The sequence below is a fragment of the Gymnodraco acuticeps genome, unplaced genomic scaffold (genome assembly GCF_902827175.1).
Source record: "Gymnodraco acuticeps unplaced genomic scaffold, fGymAcu1.1, whole genome shotgun sequence".
NCBI lineage: Eukaryota > Metazoa > Chordata > Actinopteri > Perciformes > Bathydraconidae > Gymnodraco > Gymnodraco acuticeps.
In genome coordinates this window covers 1,742,477-1,762,750 of record NW_022990125.1, presented here as the reverse complement: position 1 = coordinate 1,762,750, position 20,274 = coordinate 1,742,477, and the positions used below count along the sequence as shown (strand labels likewise).

Below are 20,274 nucleotides of genomic sequence, written 5' to 3'. Positions count from 1 at the left end.
AGCGGGTTTTAAGGGATAACAAAAAGTGAGCTTTATTTAACAAAAGCCGATGACAAAAGAAAACAAGAAACAAACTTAACATTACCAACTCAGGGGAGCACGAGTAAAGAATCCAGGATCAAAACTTCAGGGACAAACATGGAGCGTGAAGGGAAAGACAAACAATGAACCGACAGGAGAACACAGGGAAAGACAAGACTAAATACAGAGAGGGATAATCACGGGACAAGAAACAGCTGGGTAAGGGAGGGAGAAACACAAGGGCAACAGGTGAACACAATGAGACAATCAGACACACCAGGGGAACTAAAGACAGGGAGGCAAGAAGGATCAGACAAGACACAAGGAGGAAAACATGTGACAGGGAACACAGAACAGCAAAATAAAACCAAAACTTAACACACAAAACTCAAATCCTGATATTTAGGTTGGTACCAAAATAGTATTGTGGTCCAATTTCCCATTTAGATCATTATTATTATAATTATATATTGTTTATATGTCCCTGTTTTAAGTGCACCGATTGGTTGATAGGCCTCTGCACAGCTGTTTCCATGATTTAATGTTCAAAAAGCACTTTATTTCTCTACTGCCTGCTGCAGCACCTCTTTTCACCCTCTGTTTGAAACCAGAGCCCAGTCTGCTCTGATTGGTTAGCTGGCCGGCTGTTTTGTCATTGGTCAACCGCTTAGAGATGTCCCGACCATTACTCTATCATGGACAATGCATCACCAGACTAAAAAACAGTGTTTTCCACCAGGCTGTCAGGAGGCTGAACTCTCTCCCCCCTGCCCCCACTGGACTTTAACACCACACACACTCAGACACTCAAATCCACCACCAGACACTTTGTACGCTGCTATGGACAATCTTGCACTAATGCACATTTTGCAACAGCTTATTGAAGTGACTGTTATTTATTGATTGTTGTGCTTTTATTTATGTTTTATGTGTGCTATGTATAAATGTGTCTTTTGATTGTGTATATATAGGATATACATATTGTATACATATTTTTATATATTTGTATTTATGTATTCGGGATTGTGAAACGGCAATCTCTCTGTCTGTACACACAAACTGGAAGATCGACATTAAAGTTGACTTTGACTTGACTACAATGTGTTGGAGCACTGGCAGGCCCGCCTCTCCCTACGCAGATCAGATCACACAGACTGCGTAGGGCCTCACCTCGTGAAGGGAGCCTCATCTGATGCGCAAATGCGGCGCAATTAAGCGTGCCACAGTTTCGTCGTGCATGCTCCAGCCCCCCTAACCCCCATCCTCCCCAGTCGACACTCAGGGCAGAGGGCCTCATCTCATAACTTTGCATGGGGCCACAAGTTTGCCAGGGGCAGCACTGGCCAATAAAAACATGGGTGTTACATGGTGATGTCATCATGTGACATCCCTGTGGAGGTAACTTTGGGATTTTAACCTTTGCAGACCATTTACATGCACAAAAACCTATATAACACACTACAGGAAAGGGTTAATCCAAAAAAGCAGAATAGGGCACCTTTAAGTACAACATGCTTCCTTTTTATTTATACTAAGGTTGTTGTGACTCAAAGACCAAGTGAACCTTTGGTGATAATGAACATCCTGTTCCAGTCCCAACAACAACAACCTCCATAACAATCATAAAAAGAGAATGATCAATCGGTGACTCAGGAGCTAGACAACAGATCATTGTGTTGTAGCGCTGCTGTTGATAACACTGTGCCCCCTCACCTCTCCCCTGTGTTATTCCTGCAGATATGGACTGTTTGTCTGATCCTGCCGGTGAAAGTGTCTCTGTCCCTGCACATTATCGGTTACCTCCAGCTGAGTGACGCAGGTTATTCAACAACAGCAGCCGCACCAACATGTTTTCACTCTCACTCAACTGCGCTTGCAAGCGGCTGAAAACATTGTAAACATTTCTTTAAAGCCATTGCTGGAAAAATACCATAAATACAATTAGTATAAGTATGGTATTAGTAAAGTTCAGTTTTCAGGAGCAGGGTATTAAGTGTTCTATTTTTTAACTTCACTCCATTTCAGCATTAATATTCTAAAACACCATTGTGTATATTGTAATATTCATGTTGTAGTGATGTGTAAAAACATTTATTTTATCTTTTATTTGACATCTAACTTCTTGCGTTATAAAATACAGTATATAAATAATTTAATTATAATAATTTATATATAATAATTTAATTTTCTATTGGACATTTTTGACTTTAACTTCCTATTATTATTATTATTATTATTATTATTATTATTATTATGAGATCCTTTTTTTTTCTTCCATTATGTTCATATCAATATATTATTATAGTGTTTTTGTTTGTTTTTTTAAAAATATTTTTTTGGACATTTTTACTTTAACTTCTTATTCATATACAAATTGTAAAATGTAGCAACTGTCCCAAAACCTTATTTCCCTCAGGTTAAATAAAGTATTCTGATTTTGACTTATTCTGAACACCTTGGAGGTAAATAATGAGTGGAAGACCAACTCAGATCATTTACAAAAGTATTTATAGAAATAGCACAGACTTAATATAAGTCCGGCATTCAAAATGTTGCCAAGTCGTTTTGGATCGAGTTGTGGTCAGCAGGGCTCTGTGCAGGGTTTCTGAGTCGAGTGTGTCAACACAAAACTGTGAAAACAACATTGTCATGGGTGTCATGTAGAGACAGAAAGGGGCTTAATTGTCTAAAATATAATATATATGTCGGATCAGCACCTCCAAATCTGAGGCCATGGTTCTCAGCAGGAAACCGATGGACTGTCCACTCCAAGTAGGGAATGAGTCCTTACCCCAAGTGAAGGAGTTCAAGTATCTCGGGGTCTTGTTCTCGAGTGAGGGAACAATGGAGCGTGAGATGGGCCGGAGAATCGGAGCAGCGGGAGCGGTACTGCAGTCGCTTTACCGCACCGTTGTGACGAAAAGGGAGCTGAGCCAGAAGGCAAAGCTCTCTGTCTACCGGGCCATTTTCGTTCCTACCCTCACCTATGGTCATGAAGGATGGGTCATGACCGAAAGAACGAGATCGCGGATACAAGCGGCCGAGATGGGTTTTCTCCGCAGGGTGGCTGGTGTCTCCCTTAGGGATAATTACATTACATTACATTACATTGCATTTAGCTGACGCTTTTATCCAAAGCGACTTACAATAAGTACATTCGACCAGGAAGACACAACCTTGAAGAAAACAGAATCATATAAGTACATCAGGTTTCATAGAGCCAAACATTTCAAGTGCTACTCAACTGGCTTTAGGTAAGCCAGTCCTTTATTAGTATAAAAGTGCTTCGTTAATAGTTCTAACGCTCGAAGTGGAGTCAAAAGAGATGAGTTTTCAGTTTGCGCCGGAAGATGTGCAAGCTATCTGCCGTCCTGATGTCAATGGGGAGTTCATTCCACCATCTTGGAGCCAGGACAGCAAACCTACGTGTTTTCGCCGATGGGAACTTGGGTCCCCCTCGCAGCGAGGGCGCAACGAGTCGTTTGGCTGATGCAGAGCGTAGTGCACGCGCTGGGGTGTACGGTTTAACCATGTCCTGGATGTAGGAAGGGCCAGATCCATTCGCAACATGGTAAGCAAGTACCAGTGTCTTGAAGTGGATTCTAGCAGTTACCGGAAGCCAGTGAAGGGAGCGGAGGAGCGGAGTGGTGTGGGAGAATTTAGGAAGGTTGAAGACCAGACGAGCCGCTGCATTCTGGATGAGCTGCAGAGGTCGGATGGCACATGCAGGTAGACCAGCCAGGAGGGAGTTGCAGTAGTCTAGGCGTGAGATGACGAGAGCCTGGACCAGAACCTGAGTCGCTTTCTGAGTCAGCTGGGGACGTATCTTCCTGATGTTGTAAAGCGTGTATCTGCAGCAACGGGTTGTAGCAGCGATGTTTGCAGGTAAGGTGAGAAGTTCGGTCATCCGGGAGGGACTCGGAGTTGAACCGTTCCTCCTTCGCGTCGAAAGGAGCCAGTTGAGGTGGTTCGGGCACCTAGCTAGGATGCCACCTGGGCGCCTCCCTAGGGAGGTGTTCCAGGCACGTCCAGCTGGGAAGAGACCAAGGGGTAGACCTAGGACCAGGTGGAGGGATTATATCTCTTCGCTGGCCTGGGAGCGCCTTGGGATCCCCCAGTCAGAGCTGGTTGATGTCGCCAGGGAAAAGAAAGTAACTTTATTTTGGATGGATGGATGGATAATATGTATGCTGCAGCAAGAATTGCATGTGTTGTGTATTCTGCCGGCGTTCCTCCAGATCCATTTCTGGCTTTTGGTGCTCATCCTTTTCCCAGTTCATTTCCCCAGCCTTCATCCCCTGTTAATTTATACCTATGGAACATGTCATACGTTTGCAGTCTCAAATGTTCCTATTAAGAGTCAACTGAAACTAGCAGGAAACAATTATGATGAATCTATATTTGGCTGCAAATAAATACAAATATCTAAGAGAATTAACCTGCTTAGTAATACTGCCATATTGAATATTTCCTTTTAAATCTTTGGAAAAAAGTGTTTTTTCCATGCAAAACCCACGAATAAAGTTTGATATTTTTTTCGAAAATCCTTTACTTATGTGAAAGTAATATGTTGTCCTAAAAGCAGGACTGGTATATGTCTTAATTGGTGGATAGGACTTTACTTAATTGTACATTTTTTGCAATACTAAAACACATACTAAACAAAGGTTGGCCATCCATTACTAACTTATGTTGTGGCCCTGTCTTGTAAATGTAGGGTGTAATCAAACGTATTCTTACATTCTGAATATTTATTATTTCAACAGTAGTTGGGAGATCATGGCAAATATACCGCCAATATGCCCACCGCTTTTGCAGCTGTTTGAATGTCACTAAGGACTGGATTGGACAATTGTTCACGATGGATGAAAGAAGAGACAGGATTGGTTGTTCATTGTTCATTGGCTTCTCTGCACAAGAATAAGGCGGGACCGAGCCGATCCCCATCAATGGGCGGGCTCAGCGATTGGTCAGTAGTAAAATTACGTTATGACGCAGGACAGCCAATGATGAAGAGCTATTCGGTGAAGAGGCGTGCACTGGCATTGATGATATTCTTCAGAAGTCGGGTGCTTCCTCCTTACCGGCATTTCAGTATTACCCCGTGGAGGAGTGAAACTGACAGAGCAGCGCTATTTATTTATTTATTGTAGTGTATTTTAAGATTTACGGAACCAAAGATGCTCGGCCTGTGCCTTTACGTCCCTGTCTCCAACTCAGACACAGTTGAGGTGGAATATTTTGAGTCAAATGGACTGCCGTCGGAGCTGAAGTCTCTGTTCAACAAACTGAGCGTGTTCCTGCCTTCACAGGAATTTTCATCCTACAAAAGATGGCGAAAGGTGAGGAAAAATGTCCCTGTTATCGTTTCATATCTCAACACACAGTCTGTGTAGCTCTACAATCGACAAGTTATTAAGATATTATTACTACGACCGTGACTAGACCTTTATTTCCGGTCGCTGGAAGAATTAGCGTGGGTTTGTGAAAAGCCTTACGACTAGGCCGCAATAGCCGGCTTCAAAAAGAGCTGCGACAGAGCATTTCAAATGTAAAACTTGTCGGAAAAACAATGCAACAACTATTTATATAATGCTAAACGTAGATATGTGTTATGGTAATTTGATTTTCGCCTATCCAATGTAATTCTCATTCATATGTTTTAATACTGAACTGAACCTGCGCGGGCTAAACATTTTTCAGTGAAATTCCACCCTAAAAAAGGAATGTATGCTAATGCTATGCTATGGCAGTAGGGTAAGGAAAGTCAGTATTTGCTGCCATTGCCATGTGTGCAATGTAAGTCAAACTATTGAGGTTATGCGCTTCTGAACTCAATATTTGTAAAGTGCAAAACAAAGGTGTATTTCTAATATTGTATTGAAAATATAAATATATATATATATGTTATCCAAACATCCACCCTGAGACCAAAAAGGACATTGGTAGTATATATTACTATATATTAAATAGGTGGTTACAACTTTTCCCTAGATACTGTGTTCTGCTGTACATTGCTCCTTTTTAGGGTTAAGAAACTCTTGTTACTTGCACATGAAATACAAATCTGGCACTCTTTGATTTTGTGATGAAAGGTTCCACTGAGCTTTGACAAATGCACCATCAGCAATCATTTGGTGGTTTTAGTTCTTGGGCTCAGCTGAAGTTCACATTTTTGTGCAGCTTGCAATACAGAAATAATCAGTAAACACATTATTTGGTCTGGCAACACCATTTAGCACCATTTGCCTTCAGCAAACTCAACTGCAATCTTTGTGTTTGACTGAATTAGACTTTAGAGAAAAAGGCCCCACATGTAGCAGAGGAATGGCAACACATTTGAACTGTATGCATGTGTACAGGTAGTCAAATGTGATCTGCAGGAAAGAGCAAGATGTCCTGCAGAGTGTGGTTACAGTGTGACAGTCTTATGCCTGCACTGTGTGTTAGAAGCAGTGTCAGATATCAGCACTTGACTGCTGGTGTCCTCATCTTGTTTTAGGCTCAGCAGGTTAGCGCTGGATTACAACAGTTGTCTGCCTGCCGTTGAGGTCAAACATAGACCAGATCTTACTATCTAATTACCCCCCCACCTGGTCCTGGGAAACGGACGTCATTCCAGAACACTTTGCAGCTTAGTCAAAGGCCATAGCGCTGTCCAACATGGTCATAAGCCACAAGCCAGACACCTTGGCGTAAGGACTGGCAGGCAGACAGTACATTCCAGAACATGTGACCTATGTGAAAATATTGTACTACCACACTTAGTTTGCGCCTTTGCCTTTTAAAAATTGTAATTCTTATTCCCCCCCCCCCAACAAGCCTCATTATTCAAACTGCACACTTTTATCTGAAGTTAAGTACCATGTCTCACTGTTGTGCTCATATTTGTCCTTACAGAAAACCTTAAAAAGGGAAGAAAGTAACTCAGGTGGACAGCTGGACTTTGAAGAGTTTGTTCACTATCTACAGGACTACGAGAAAGACCTAAAGCTGCTGGTGAAAAGCCTCACCAGCAAGAATACAGGTATGAGGCGCTGCCTGACATTGCAGATGTGTCAGTGCTAGCTTGGTGTCACCTTTCACCTTGATAGTAGTTCACCTACATTGTGCGAGACCTTTTTCTTACAACTTGTCTGTGTTCCCTTTGTTAGGCCACGTTGATCATCAGGAGTTCATGCAGTCCCTCCAGGACCTTGGTGTGTATATTTCCCCGCAGCACGCGGAGAAAGCCCTTAAAAGGTAATTTCATTCATCCGTTTCATCCACTGCAATTGTTCATTGTTGGATAAAGGGACTAACTTATTATTTTTATGTTTTTAAAGCATGGATAAGAACGGAATGATAACTATTGGCAGTAAAGACTGGAGCAACTACCCCGTGGAGGAGAAGACCGAGAACATCCCTGAAATCATCCTCTACTGGAAGCACTCTACGGTAAGTTCAACCAGTTACCCGTTTAGCCTCCAAAATACCAGGTAGAGACAGTTGTGCTGTGACAGGGAATATCTGAAGGAACCAGACGTTTCTGCTCTCTGTATCTGTCGTGGGTGATGTATGCATCTTCTGATGACTTATTTTCACAAATCCTTCTCCGGTAAGGCTATCGGGGCGTCCGGTCATGTTGTCTGGAACTAATCAAAGGGCAGTGTGTTCCACCTTCCACCTGGAAAGAAGTCAACTGAAGAGCTAATTCTCTTAAAGCTCTATCACCACAAACCGTGCGTCAGCAATAAAGCCATATTAAGCTTTGAGAGGCATTGGTTACATTCCTAATGGATTATGTCCAAAGGATTTGTCTGCAGTTATGTAACGCAGAGCCGCAGCGGTCAGTTAGAGCAGGTTGAGATGAAAGTGCTATAGCAGCGCTCCTGCTAAAGGGCAGCGTGATCATGAGTGTTATTTCAAGGCAGGTCTGTCTAATGAGTCCAGCTGCCTCAACTCTGCACAGAGGAGACACTGACAGGCTGGAGGGCCAGGAATAGAGCGGGAGTCACCCCTCCTGGGGGCCAAGCAGTAACTCGTGATTTACAGATGAAACATGAGCTGCTATGGTCATTTCCCTCGAAAGAAATCTGATATTAAATTGGTTTACGAGACACCCGTATAATCCCCACAGTGTGACCGTGAGACTCCCCATCAGCTGAGTATGGGGAGGCTGTTGAGGCCCTCTAATTTGAGATGTGCAATATATCGTTACAAATCTAATTTAAGTCAGATTGATAAATCAAAGATACAATTTACCAAATGTATTTGTTGAAGAGGACCAGATATCTAAAGCTGCAGGTTTAATCCGAACCAATTGTGCCTTCTGGACTTTACTCCTTTGCCTATGGAGCCTCATTAACATTATAGCTCAGTACATACAGTGCAGCAAAAGCAGCACAGCGGGTTCCTTATTACCCACTGCAAGCAATACCATTTAGATCTCCACCTGCAGTGTCTCAGTGACAGGCAAACAGGTTGAACATTACTGTGGAATGAGGATCTGTTGAATGGTGTGGTGCCAACAAACATTGAAACTGTGGTTTCACTGTTTTGTTTTGCACAGTAAATGTGCAGCTTTCAGTGCGATCTGTAAAGATGAAGCAGCTACAAATGTGGCCTGCAGTCAGTGGGGGATTCATGGCGCCATTCATATTCTCTGTACCTAATACTTCATGTATGTTCTGTTGACAGATATTCGACGTGGGGGATAACCTGATGGTGCCCGATGAGTTCACTGTGGAGGAGAAGCAGACCGGGATTTGGTGGAGGCACCTGGTTGCCGGCGGAGGAGCTGGAGCTGTTTCAAGGACCTTCACCGCTCCACTGGATCGACTCAAAGTCATGATGCAGGTAAGACTAAACTTAATCCCAGGTTAAATCTCATTCTAGGAATGTTGACTTAATCAGGAAACTGAAGTTTGGGATGGTGTTCTTCAATTGTCCAGGCCTTGAGAACTAGACAGTTTGTGGGGAAGCTTATGAAAATCTTACCGTGAGAATTATCAGTAGCTTGTTGGTAATTTAGCTGGCATCACGCTACAACCCTCAGGCCAAATGTAAAGACTTGAAAATCACTTGATAAATGAAATCAAGGCCTTGAGCGCATTATTAAGCTTATTTCACAAGTGTCCCAATTGATAAGAAACCCAATTGCGAAAGACTGAGTTACCCAAGCGCAATAAAGCAGTTAATGGTTGACACACAGTTTGTGAGAGTAAGGTTCCACAGTCCACTGATTAACCGTCAGAGACAGAACACACCAGCGACCAATGGCTACGCACATTCGGTCATCACACACTCGGCCGCCGCGTACACCTTGCCGTCAGCAATGGGATAAAGGTCTACTTCTGATTCAGGATCTGTGTCAATGGCCCCGATGTGTGTCACTAATGGAAGATTGACTTTGAGCCCCTGTTGATTAGGATTGATTTGCTTTGGCCTTCTCCCATCGATTAATAGAACATGCCTAGTTTTGGACCGATACATCCCAAATATCAATTGTTATTTTATAAGTTCCAGTTAAATCACATCAGATCTTTTAAGACTATAACAATTATAATTTCTTCCCCTTCAGGTTTATGGATCCCGAACCAACAACATGTGCATCATGACCGGGATGATGCAGATGATCAGAGAGGGTGGTATGAAGTCATTGTGGCGAGGAAATGGTGTGAACATCATCAAAATCGCCCCGGAGACGGCCCTAAAGTTCATGGCGTATGAGCAGGTATGATGAGTGGCTTTTGCTTTGCCTAAAAGGAATAAATGATGACGCTGATGTTCCTGTATTAATGTGTTTTCTTTCTCTATCGGCTTGTGCAGATAAAGAAATTGATCTGTAACGAGAAGCAGACTCTGGGGATCTTGGATCGATTTGTTGCAGGATCTCTGGCCGGAGTGCTCGCACAGAGCACCATCTACCCAATGGAGGTGATTACCAGCTTAATTACATCTACTCTCAAATAAAAAGCCAACTGGAAACTGTATATAGGAGTTCTCAAGACTTTATAATGAAACAGAACTGACTTCCTCTGTCCCCCAGGTTCTGAAAACCCGCCTTGCTCTGAGGAAGACCGGGCAGTACTCGAGTATCTCAGACTGTGCCAAGCAGATTTTCAGGAGAGAAGGACTCTGTGCTTTTTATAAAGGCTATATCCCCAACATGTTGGGCATCATCCCCTACGCAGGCATCGACCTGGCAGTGTACGAGGTGAGCAGTACTATAGGCACTCCAGCAGTGTTAAACCTGTGGGTCTGCTTCCATCCCTAAGAATGTTCATATCTTATCGCTAACCTCCTTAACACATACCAAAGGACATTGTACTAAGAACATGCTAGTGTCTTTTCCTCATCTCTTTCTACTCCATCCTCAGACGCTGAAGAACAGATACCTGCAGCAGTACGGCACCAACAGCAGCGACCCCGGCGTGCTGGTCCTGCTGGCCTGCGGCACCGTGTCAAGCACCTGCGGTCAGCTCGCCAGTTACCCTCTGGCTCTGGTCCGCACCCGCATGCAAGCACAAGGTAACGCTCCTGAAAGAATGCACCTTAGTCATAGCTTTGCTCACACCAAAAAGTATTGCGCAGATAAGAATGTGGAACAGGTTCCTTTTAAATGTGTAAACAATTATCTTAAGGAAGTATCAGCTTCTTAAAGGACTACACTTACTTTATGTTTCTCAGGCAATGAAGATGGTTCAGATAATGTCCTCATTTCAAGATCTAAAATGATCACTATCTCCCATTTATTTATTCCTCACCATTTTGTTTCTTGCATTGTGTGTAACCCTTTTCTTTTCTTTTGCATCTTTACAGCAGCAGTGGAGGGCAGCCAGCAGATGACTATGTCCGGTCTCTTCAGGCAGATCTTGCAGACCGAGGGCCCGAAGGGGCTGTACAGGGGCCTCGCCCCCAACTTCCTCAAAGTCATCCCTGCCGTTAGCATTAGCTACGTGGTGTACGAGCATTTGAAGACACAGCTTGGGGTGAAATCGCGCTGAAGCTCACCCTCTCATTGTCAGGACACTTCTGAGGATTCATGTGACATACCTCACCCACTCTCCCTCCCATACTGCTCCTGCTAGGGAAACCCAGGGGCCTTTTGGTTCCTGTAGCGGTCTCATTCTGTGAATGTCCGTCTGAATATGAAAGACGAGAAAGGACACTTAAGTTGAAAAGGTGGAGGATACGGACTCTGTGAGCTCACGTTGTCGGTATTCTAAACTGCTGCTATTTTATTTTAAAAGAAGTTGAAATGATGGATGTGGGTGATCAGCTATTGGAGGACCAAATGCTTATATTGTCCCTGCTGTTTGGTGCCTGTGAGTTTTTTTTCATAGTAGTGTGATTGCAAGCTCTGTTCCATTCACCAGCATTTGTGTTATGCAACTCTGGGGGGGAAACTCCAATTACGAGTAACTTTAGATGGCAGATAGCATTAATAAGCAGTTTCATTATTCAACCATTCTGCCTATAGGAAGAAATGTGTTCTTAACTGAGAGAACTTTGCACACGTGAGTTTGATCTCTCATCCCTCTCCCGAATGAATCAATGAATGGATGAGCGGATTTCCTGAATGACAGTCTGCAGTATTTATTGTTTTGAATGTCTAGGAGAGGAAGGAGGTACAATGCTGCGTGGTCCTGGAGAGCCAAATGTGCAACCTTTATAAATGCAGTGATTGTATTCAGGGTGAAAACTAACACCAGAGACGGCCTTAACATGCGCCTTTGAAACGCTAAATATAGTCGTCCGGTGAAATGTGTTTTGTCTCATGAGTCACTGTAGCTGATGTTAGACCTGGAAAATAACTTTTGTGTTGTGTGTGTGTAAACTGTTTCAGATTATGTCTGTTCACTTGTGTAGATGTTCTTACCCGTTTTCAAGGTATAAAGGTCTTAATGTTCACCTCAGGTTACGGGCAGATTATTGTTTAATTCACAGAAAAGCGCACAAAGCCAATGTTTTTTTGTTTCACTACATGTTCACTAAGAAAAACCAGGGCTTTAAAAAAAGATGGGTGACATAATGCACTTTAATTGATGCTGGAAGGGCCTCTGAATGAATGTCATATCAATCCAGGTATTAAGATTGAATTATTCTTTTGTAAAGAATTAGTTTTAGTCTTGTTTTAATGGACCATTTTGATGCAAATAAATGCAAATTCTTGTAATACTGAGTCTGATGTCTTCATTTTTTTTGTGCAGAATGATTTGTATCACATTACTATTACAGTTTCACCTCAACAACAAGCTACATTATTCCTGCATTCAGCAGCCACTCGTACAAGTTTAATATATTAATTTGAACACAATTTAAAACGTTCTTTTAGGGATATAATACAAAAATATATAATTTAATAAACCATATACTGTAGTAACTCGTCTAAGATATCAACTCGGAGAGGTTCCTTAATTGTACTAATATCCAGAGCTAGACGTATAACAGTATAATTGTTTTGCAGATTTATTTGTTTGTTATATCCGTTAAAAAAAACATTTGACTTCCTCCTTTGCGCACGGTTCGCCTATTATGTCCCACGCAGGCTACCGTACCTAAACAAGCCAGGGGCAACAACAGGATGGATAACATAGAACCAGGGATCAAATAAAACATATAAAATGCTCGTATATTACGTCCACTAGATACATTATAACTCTATGGACTGCATAGTTATTTGTCTAATATGGTTAACATGGGATTTATGATATATGTATTGGTCTTATAAAATAACTATGTTGTTGCTAGCTAGTTAGCAGCAGCAGCGGTGCTAATGAAAGATATTTAAAATGGGGCAGAACATGTTCCGGACCGGGTTTCTGGTCCGGGCCACACACACCCTGCTCACCTGGGTCATTACCCTCATACTGTTCCTGCACAACACCGGTAAGTTCATTTAGACTAATACAACTTATCTGAAACTACTAGCATCGCGACGGACCACCAGGGCTTTTAAGCACACCTGGCTTCAAAAGGATGATAGTAACTAGTATTAGCAATAGTTAAGTAGTTAAAGAATGGCTTGTCCCAGGTCGCCCTGTCCGGTTCCAGGTTCACTAATGGCCCAAATAGAATAGTATTTGGATAGTCGTAAAACCTTTAAATACCCTCTCAATGCATTGGGTATTATTTATGCTCCTTCTTATTTTATATAATTGTTTTAGGAGTAAAGCAGCATTCCTGCATTGTCAATGTTACTTAGGTAAAAGTATAATACAGTTAAAATACGTGTATAGTCAGGAAAATGTACTTTATTTCAGAAACACTTTTTGTTATATTCCATGGAATGCTCTTAACATCCCGATAGCTATGAATATATTAAATGCTTTGACAATAAATACATAAAAAAAAGTAATTTGTGGAAGCCGTAGCGATATAAAAATTACGACCAGTCATTTTAGCGGCCCGGCTAAAGTAACTGGATGGCCTACCTGCCTGTCAGCCTTCTATCTGTGCACAAATTTATCTCGTGCCCTCATTGGTCATGTGCGCGTTCGTGTGTGTTGGAGGAGGGGCTCTGTGAGGAAGTGGCAGATTTTTTCCGGCTGTGTATTTTCAAATTCTAGCGCACTCGAAAATTACATACCCCACCTTTAAGTATTAAAAGTTTAAAAATTCGATGTTAGAAAGAAACTCCACATTATTTAAAATAGGTTGATATCAAACTAGATATATCTCTTCTTACATGTTGCATCGTAATATGCCACACAGTCTTTTTCTGATGTTCAAGGCTCCATAATACTAAAGTGGTGTCATTTCTCTTGGCTTACTAGACTGTTCCAGAGCCCTAGAGATACTAGAGATTAGTATCTCTAGGGCTCTGGACTGTTCTATCGGCCCTACTGTTTTCCTTTAGCCATTTGTTTAATTAAAAAACAGTTAAGCTATTTAACCGTATTAGTTTCTAAAAAATATATCATTGTGGTGTTTGGTTATTGTTACATTTTTATGATTTAATGTTGTAATTTCCTGGTCTTAATTTCTATTTACAAGTTTCTGAAATGATCAGACTGTTCTAGGTCATATAATCCAACTGTTGGTTAGATTAACTATTGCATGAAATCACTAATAGTCTTATTGCAGCACTATATTTAGGTTATGCTAGTTTATCTCTATGGTGTGTGTTTGCAGATCTGCGGAGATGTGAGGAGCAAGGAGAGCTGCTGCTGCCGCTCCTCTTCTTCCTCCTGGTCGCACTCTCAGTGCTCTTATACTTTGCTGTTTCTTTAATGGACCCTGGCTTCATTCTCACTGACTCTGTCAAGGTGAGTTTAACTAACCCACACCTTAAAAAGCAATAATGCTTACTGTCATCATCAGACTCTCAGGTCTTAAATGGAGCTTAAAAGATCTCACATGATGATGCAATAATTATAATGCAACTTTAACAGAAAAACAAGTCAAGCTGTGCTCTATAATGGAACATCTTGTTACCTTTCACATGTTTTAAAGTCTGTGGAAATTGATTTTCTGAGCTGCGTAGATTAAAGGAGTTCATCTAGAAATCCTTACTGTACCTCAGAAATTGGACAGCAATGCTGTAAGGTGATTTTAGGTAAACAGGCTACGTGCAGTTAAATGACAGAAAGTCCTGTCCAGGTCAGAGTGTGCATATTTGTGTGTGTTCATGTGTGACCCACGTCATTCTGTGTTGCGTTCAGGGTTCAAATGAGGAAATGGAATCGATGATTCCTCAGTCTTTGACCCCTCGGCTGAGGCGCTGTGGATACTGCCTGCTGCAGGTAACCAGCTGACACCAACTCACACCGTTCATCAGCACCTGGAGTTCACCATCAGCCTGTTTTCTACATGTCTGAAAAGTCCCATGTTTTTATACTCTTTGTTCATTTAATATCTCATTTTTAAACCTGTCTAACTCAAACACAGATTATGTATATCACCTTGCTGTGTTGAAATGCTCAAGACTTACATGTTATATTATCGTTGTCTGTTTGTATTTAAATGGTTTTTTTTCAAAGATTTTTATTGATAGTGTAACTTGGGGAAAAATTCAATCCGACAACATGTTGACTGTGATAGGACAACTAGTCAACCTTTGGCATGATGTGGAAGACCATTTCTACCAATGTGATTGGAGAACAATCCTGTTTGTCATAATGTAAAGAAGCTAAGTTATCATTTGAGATAGTAAGTCAATATAACGAAACGGTTTATCATTATTTTGAGAAACTATGTCATTATTTAACCTACTAAGTGATATTTTAATATACTAAGTCAATATTTTTTAGATACTAAGTCAATATTTTAAGATAAGTGATTAATTATTTAATTATTCTATTTATGTTTAAGTTTTACAAAAAAAGAAGTCTTACAAGCTCGAGATCAGTGCGCTCAATCGGGCTTTAAAGGAGAGAAGACACTGCAATATTTTTGACATGCTGCTTATATCCTTCCATACCTACATCTTGAATAGTGGATTGACTTCTCCCAGTTACAATACAACTTGTCTCTCTCTCTCTCCCCCTTACACATTTTTTAAGCAGCAGCCAATGAGAGCGAAGCACTGTCAGACGTGTAAGCGCTGCGTCCGTCGCTTCGACCACCACTGCCCATGGATCGAGAACTGTGTGGGAGAGAGGAACCACCGCTGGTTCATCGTCTACCTGCTGGTGCAGCTGCTCGCTCTGCTGTGGGCGCTACACATCGCTCTGTATGTCTGCTGAACACTGAACCTACCTTGTGCTCTTTAAAGATTACGCTTTTTGGGGTTTCCCTTTGCTCTAGTGTGGTAAATAGTTATTTGTAAATGGTCTGCAACGGCTAAAGTTCCCTCCAGAGGGTGTTTTCTCTTCCACACTATGTAACACTGGCACTTCTATTAGCTAACTACAACTAAATGTACGTGAAAGGCTAAGGGGTGGCAAATCTCTAAGTGGTTGACCAATCACAACAGAGCCGGCCATCTGACCAATCAGAGCAGACTGGGCTCTGGTTTCAGACAGAGGGTGAAAAGAGGAGCTGCCGCACAGGCAGTTTGAGAAAAATAAAGAGCTTTTTGAACATTAAAGCATGGAAACATGTCAAAGCAGAGGAACACATTACAAATATGAATCTGAAAATTAGCATTATATGGCCTCTTTAGAAAAGAAACCAGCAGAATTTAACAATGAAAGGACGTGATGTGCATGTGCATGGAGGAACACATGTATTCTCAGTAACCTCAGTGAGTAGGGCCTGCCTGTTACGTTTAATTGAAGAAAAGGAGGGACATAACCAGTTAATTGGTTGAGGTGAATGGCAGGTACAGGATCGGTGTTGAACACAGCTTGGCAAGATACTCAGCCTGCCAGACCTTGATCAGGGCAGAGAACAACCCCAAAGACAATAGTGACTCACCTGAACATTTGTTTTTGTCCTCCAGGTCTGGCATCACCCCCACCCTCACCTGGGAGCAGTGGTTCAGAGTGAACGGGTTCCTGCTGGCGGCGCTGGGTGTGGTGGGGGTCTTCTCCATGGTGGTGATGCTGCTGTTGGGCTGCCACCTGTACCTGGTCTCCATCAGCTGCACCACCTGGGAGTTCATGTCACGCCACAGGATCTCCTACCTGAAGAACTTCAGTGACGAGGAGAACCCGTTTGACCGCGGAGTTATCTGTAACCTGTGGGACTTCTTCTGCGTGTGCAGCACGGTGGTGTGGGAGAAAATGTACACCAGAAACACCCCCAACTCTGTCTGACCTCCAACCAGACGGAACATGAGAATCTAACCCTGGGTTGGACACTACTTTCAGGGAAATAACCTTTAATCATTATTTAATTTGCCCTTTTGGGTAGGCCTTAACAACTTGAGTGGACCATGAAATATGTCCTTACTACCTGCAAAAGTTGAGATACAGTGTTTATCAGGTATTTAGCAAACTAACTGCTGGTTTTGCTTATTTACTCAAATTGTACAATATTTTTTAAGCATAACAGAACATAACTCTTTGCTGGAGTAAAAACAAGGTTTTCTACAAAAATACGCCCTTTAAACCATGCTAGCAGTGATGCCCCAAAGATGGCAGGGTCCGTCTGAACGTCAGTTTTTATGTCGGCCCAGAACTTTAGACCTGACTGAAATTCCTCAAAAACGTTTAAATGGATTGCCTTAAAATGTTCATGTCCCTCAGAGGATGGATCCTATGCAGTTCAAGGGGGCAGGGCTTTCCATATCAGCATTTCAGTCTTTTTAATAGATCCAACCACAGTTGTTTATTTATTTGTCTGTTTGTCAGCAGGATTACGTGAAACTACTGCCCTGATTTTGTATGCAACTTTTGAGTCCTTGTAACCCATAATATTTTGGAATGGATCAGAATCAGTGGAAAATGCACACAATTTTTGCACTTACAGAAAAGGCCTTAGGGGGTCCTCTCTGATTGATCCTTATAGATTATTAACACTTTTGTTCCAATCCACTTTACCTACAGAAATCTAAAATATTATTTTCATACTGCTTTCCTGATAGTGTCAGTTGAAGCCCAAACTATACAGCGCCTATAGCAAACATGTCTCTCTTTTAAATGCTTCCTCTAAGACTTTCAAACATCAGATTTAAAACGCAGTCCAAATAAAAACTGAATGCCTAGCACAATTATAGGTAAAAGCTTAATCTGACTTAAAAATAGAGAACAAGGCTAAAGATCTGACATTCTGTGCTCATTTCTGGTCCTTCTATGATCTATGATCCTACAGACAGATACAATTTCACAACCATGATTAGTTCAGTGGATGGTTATTTTCAGTGGTGGAAGGTACACATACTCAAGTAATGTACTTAAGTGCCTAATTGAGGTACTATAATCAATGTACTTTACTTGATTGTTACCATTTAATGCCACATTATAATTATAATCCAATACATTCTGGAGTCAAATACTTTTCACACAAAAAAATCTAGTTACTTTGCAAATTCCAATTATTCAAGCAAAAATATGTTCAATTTATTCTGCATAATAAGTACTTTTGGTTTTGTTACTTATGTATTTTGATACTACTACTTTTTTTACTTTTTCTTAAGTAACATTTGACTTAACAGAAATGCATTTGAAAAGATCTCAATTGTTGAAAACCTGTGTTTTCCTCTCAGGTCTGGTCATTACTTGCTCTACTGTAAATCGTTGAGTTGTTGCCTTGTGAGAGTGGTGATTTTCATATTGAACACCTTTTGCCTTTATGTCTAGGGCGATTCAGGTCTTGTGCCTTTGTTTCTTTACAAATTGATAATCTACACAAAGTGAACCAAACATGTTTTTTTTACTGTATTTGTTTTGTTTGTATTTATTGACAAGAGTACATTAAAGCACTGATGATATGCATGTTGTTATAGAGTACATCTGTACAGACTGACATTCCCTTGTTCACATTCATACATAAATACAGTACTGACACAAAAGTAACATATAATATTCAGCAGCATGAACTTAAAGTGCTACAGCGGCTACATCAACGTTGTCTTGATAGAATTCATTCAGTTAGCTTAATTCAAGAACATTCTATTTGTTTAAAGAGCAACTTAACACTGTTAAAGCTCTAACAGATAATAACTCCCTTTAAATAAATAAGTTAAGTAAATAAATGACGAAAAGAACTGAGCGAGTACGAAAATACCTGCAAGAGAGAGCGTGTTTCAGTTCGCCCCATTGATTTGACATTACATTTGGACTCAAATAAATGTATATCTGTCTGTCTAGGTAGGTAAACAACACACAAACAACAAACATTTTTAGAAGGCAGACAGAAAGGAGAGGTTAGGTGCTTAAATTGATTTTGCTCTTGCATGTTGACTTGCAGACTGAACGGCGCCCACATTTGTCACTCGCTCAGTCCTTTTCTCGTATAAAGGTCCACATTTTCCCTCTCAATTGTAATCAAAGGGGTTGTTTCATTTCTTGAGTTTCACTACTATCTTTCCTACATTCTCCACCTCGTTTGAAGTGGTTACAACTGAGGTTCTAGCAATGTATGACACCCAAAACTGTATTTACATTAATGTCTTGGTTTCCAGCGTCTTTGGCAGTCAGGAATAAAAAAAACAGACCTTTTCAAACCGTTGATTTCTCATTCTGTCCGATTCTGCCTTGTACTTTTTGGGTGCACAGAGCACAAGACAGCAACACATATTTGTATTCTTTGTGTTCTAGATTACATATTTACTCAATATTGCTCTGGAAAAAAGGATTCAAAACAGCTTAACACTAAAGACAATCAATTAATAGTATGATACAATTATGCTAATTTAACTGGTTTTAGTGTTAAGTTACTCTTTAAAGTATAACTCTGTTATAGTTCTCAATAGTTCATCCACCTCTCCCGTCAGAGTTAGGGTTTTTCTATTCAAATGTGAGTGTGATAATATCAAAAACAGATCTTAAAGGGATTCGTTTTTTTATGAATTTCAACTATATCAAGACATGCTTCTAAAACCTTCGTCCCTGCGGCTCCTCTTCTTCCTCTTGATTTATTGTAGGCTACTGACATTTGCTAAATTCAAAATACAGTTATTTTTCTTACTTTTATGGCTATATGATATTCTCTATGGCTTCCCTTTTATTTATTTATATATATATATATATCACTAGTATTTATAGGATTTCTAGTGCACAAGTTCATCACGGTGCCATGCACTTCTAATGAAAAAACAGTTGGTCAGGTGAGATGGATGCATCTTTGCTTTACGAGGGAACTACTTGAAATATGTCCATGTTTTAAGAAAACGCTTGTTACCAGAAATTGGGTAAGCGTGTTTCATTTGTTTGGTCAAGGCAGTGAGCAAAGCCTGTCACAGTGATGCATATAATTGGCAGAATGTACTGTATTTCGGAAAGACAAATATTGTATAATAAGCAAAGGCCACAAAGCTAGCAGAATCTGTCTCGAACACACGGGATGCTTAAAGAGGCTAAGACTGGTTATTCATATGTAGCCTATTGTGTAATGTTTCTGACCAAGGACATGCTTGATTAGCATGAAACAAGTGCTTGTTAGCATAGGTCAAGTCAATGTTATCTAACACTTGTATTGCTAACAGCTATGGTTTTAGTTAAAAGCCTTGTAGTTAGCTTTAGTCAAGTAAAAAAAAACATGACATTACACATTTTAATTGGTTTCAGGAGGGACTAGGCAGTAAAGTCTTGTAAAATAAAAACGAGTGTTAACAGCTAGCATACAAATATTATCATGAGTGACTTAGCGAAAGCTAGTTTAGCTAGCTCTTACGGTCGTTTAACTAAGCTAAATTGTTTTGGAGGAGGGATTATTAACCGA

The 20,274-nt window shown here is 40.9% G+C and overlaps 2 protein-coding genes across 4 annotated transcripts; both read left to right on the top strand.

Annotated features, from left to right (window-relative positions):
• The first annotated feature begins 4,823 nt into the window (after window positions 1-4,823).
• On the top strand, window positions 4,824-12,187 carry slc25a25a (solute carrier family 25 member 25a). Of its 2 annotated transcripts, none has more exons than XM_034216707.1 (10): window positions 4,824-5,363; window positions 6,922-7,048; window positions 7,176-7,263; window positions 7,347-7,458; window positions 8,701-8,859; window positions 9,584-9,736; window positions 9,832-9,939; window positions 10,052-10,219; window positions 10,383-10,533; window positions 10,828-12,187. In XM_034216707.1, exons 1-10 carry the CDS (start codon window positions 5,202-5,204, stop codon window positions 11,007-11,009), a joined length of 1,410 nt encoding a protein of 469 aa, XP_034072598.1. In that variant the 5' UTR covers window positions 4,824-5,201; the 3' UTR covers window positions 11,010-12,187. The 2 variants fall into 2 exon arrangements, with proteins under 2 accessions (XP_034072598.1, XP_034072597.1); XM_034216706.1 differs by having other exon boundaries at window positions 5,202-5,363; window positions 10,825-12,187.
• A 384-nt stretch (window positions 12,188-12,571) lies between these two features.
• Window positions 12,572-18,326, top strand: LOC117546454 (probable palmitoyltransferase ZDHHC12). 2 transcript variants are annotated; one of them, XM_034216692.1, is made up of 5 exons: window positions 12,572-12,894; window positions 14,140-14,273; window positions 14,670-14,750; window positions 15,510-15,679; window positions 16,391-18,326. In XM_034216692.1, exons 1-5 carry the CDS (start codon window positions 12,798-12,800, stop codon window positions 16,704-16,706), a joined length of 798 nt encoding a protein of 265 aa, XP_034072583.1. In that variant the 5' UTR covers window positions 12,572-12,797; the 3' UTR covers window positions 16,707-18,326. The 2 variants fall into 2 exon arrangements, with proteins under 2 accessions (XP_034072583.1, XP_034072584.1); XM_034216693.1 differs by having other exon boundaries at window positions 15,513-15,679; window positions 16,391-16,706.
• Window positions 18,327-20,274: the final 1,948 nt, after the last annotated feature.

Bases quoted from the DNA above. Each gene is read 5' to 3' on its own strand.
- slc25a25a (XM_034216706.1), top strand. From the start codon at position 5,202: ATGCTCGGCCTGTGCCTTTACGTCCCTGTCTCCAACTCAGACACAGTT. The intron at 7,264-7,346 runs GTAATTTCATTC...ATGTTTTTAAAG, and splicing joins GCGGAGAAAGCCCTTAAAAG to CATGGATAAGAACGGAATGA. The intron at 10,534-10,824 runs GTAACGCTCCTG...GCATCTTTACAG, and splicing joins CACCCGCATGCAAGCACAAG to CAGCAGTGGAGGGCAGCCAG.
- LOC117546454 (XM_034216692.1), top strand. From the start codon at position 12,798: ATGGGGCAGAACATGTTCCGGACCGGGTTTCTGGTCCGGGCCACACAC. The intron at 14,274-14,669 runs GTGAGTTTAACT...TGTTGCGTTCAG, and splicing joins TTCTCACTGACTCTGTCAAG to GGTTCAAATGAGGAAATGGA. The intron at 15,680-16,390 runs GTATGTCTGCTG...TTTGTCCTCCAG, and splicing joins TGGGCGCTACACATCGCTCT to GTCTGGCATCACCCCCACCC.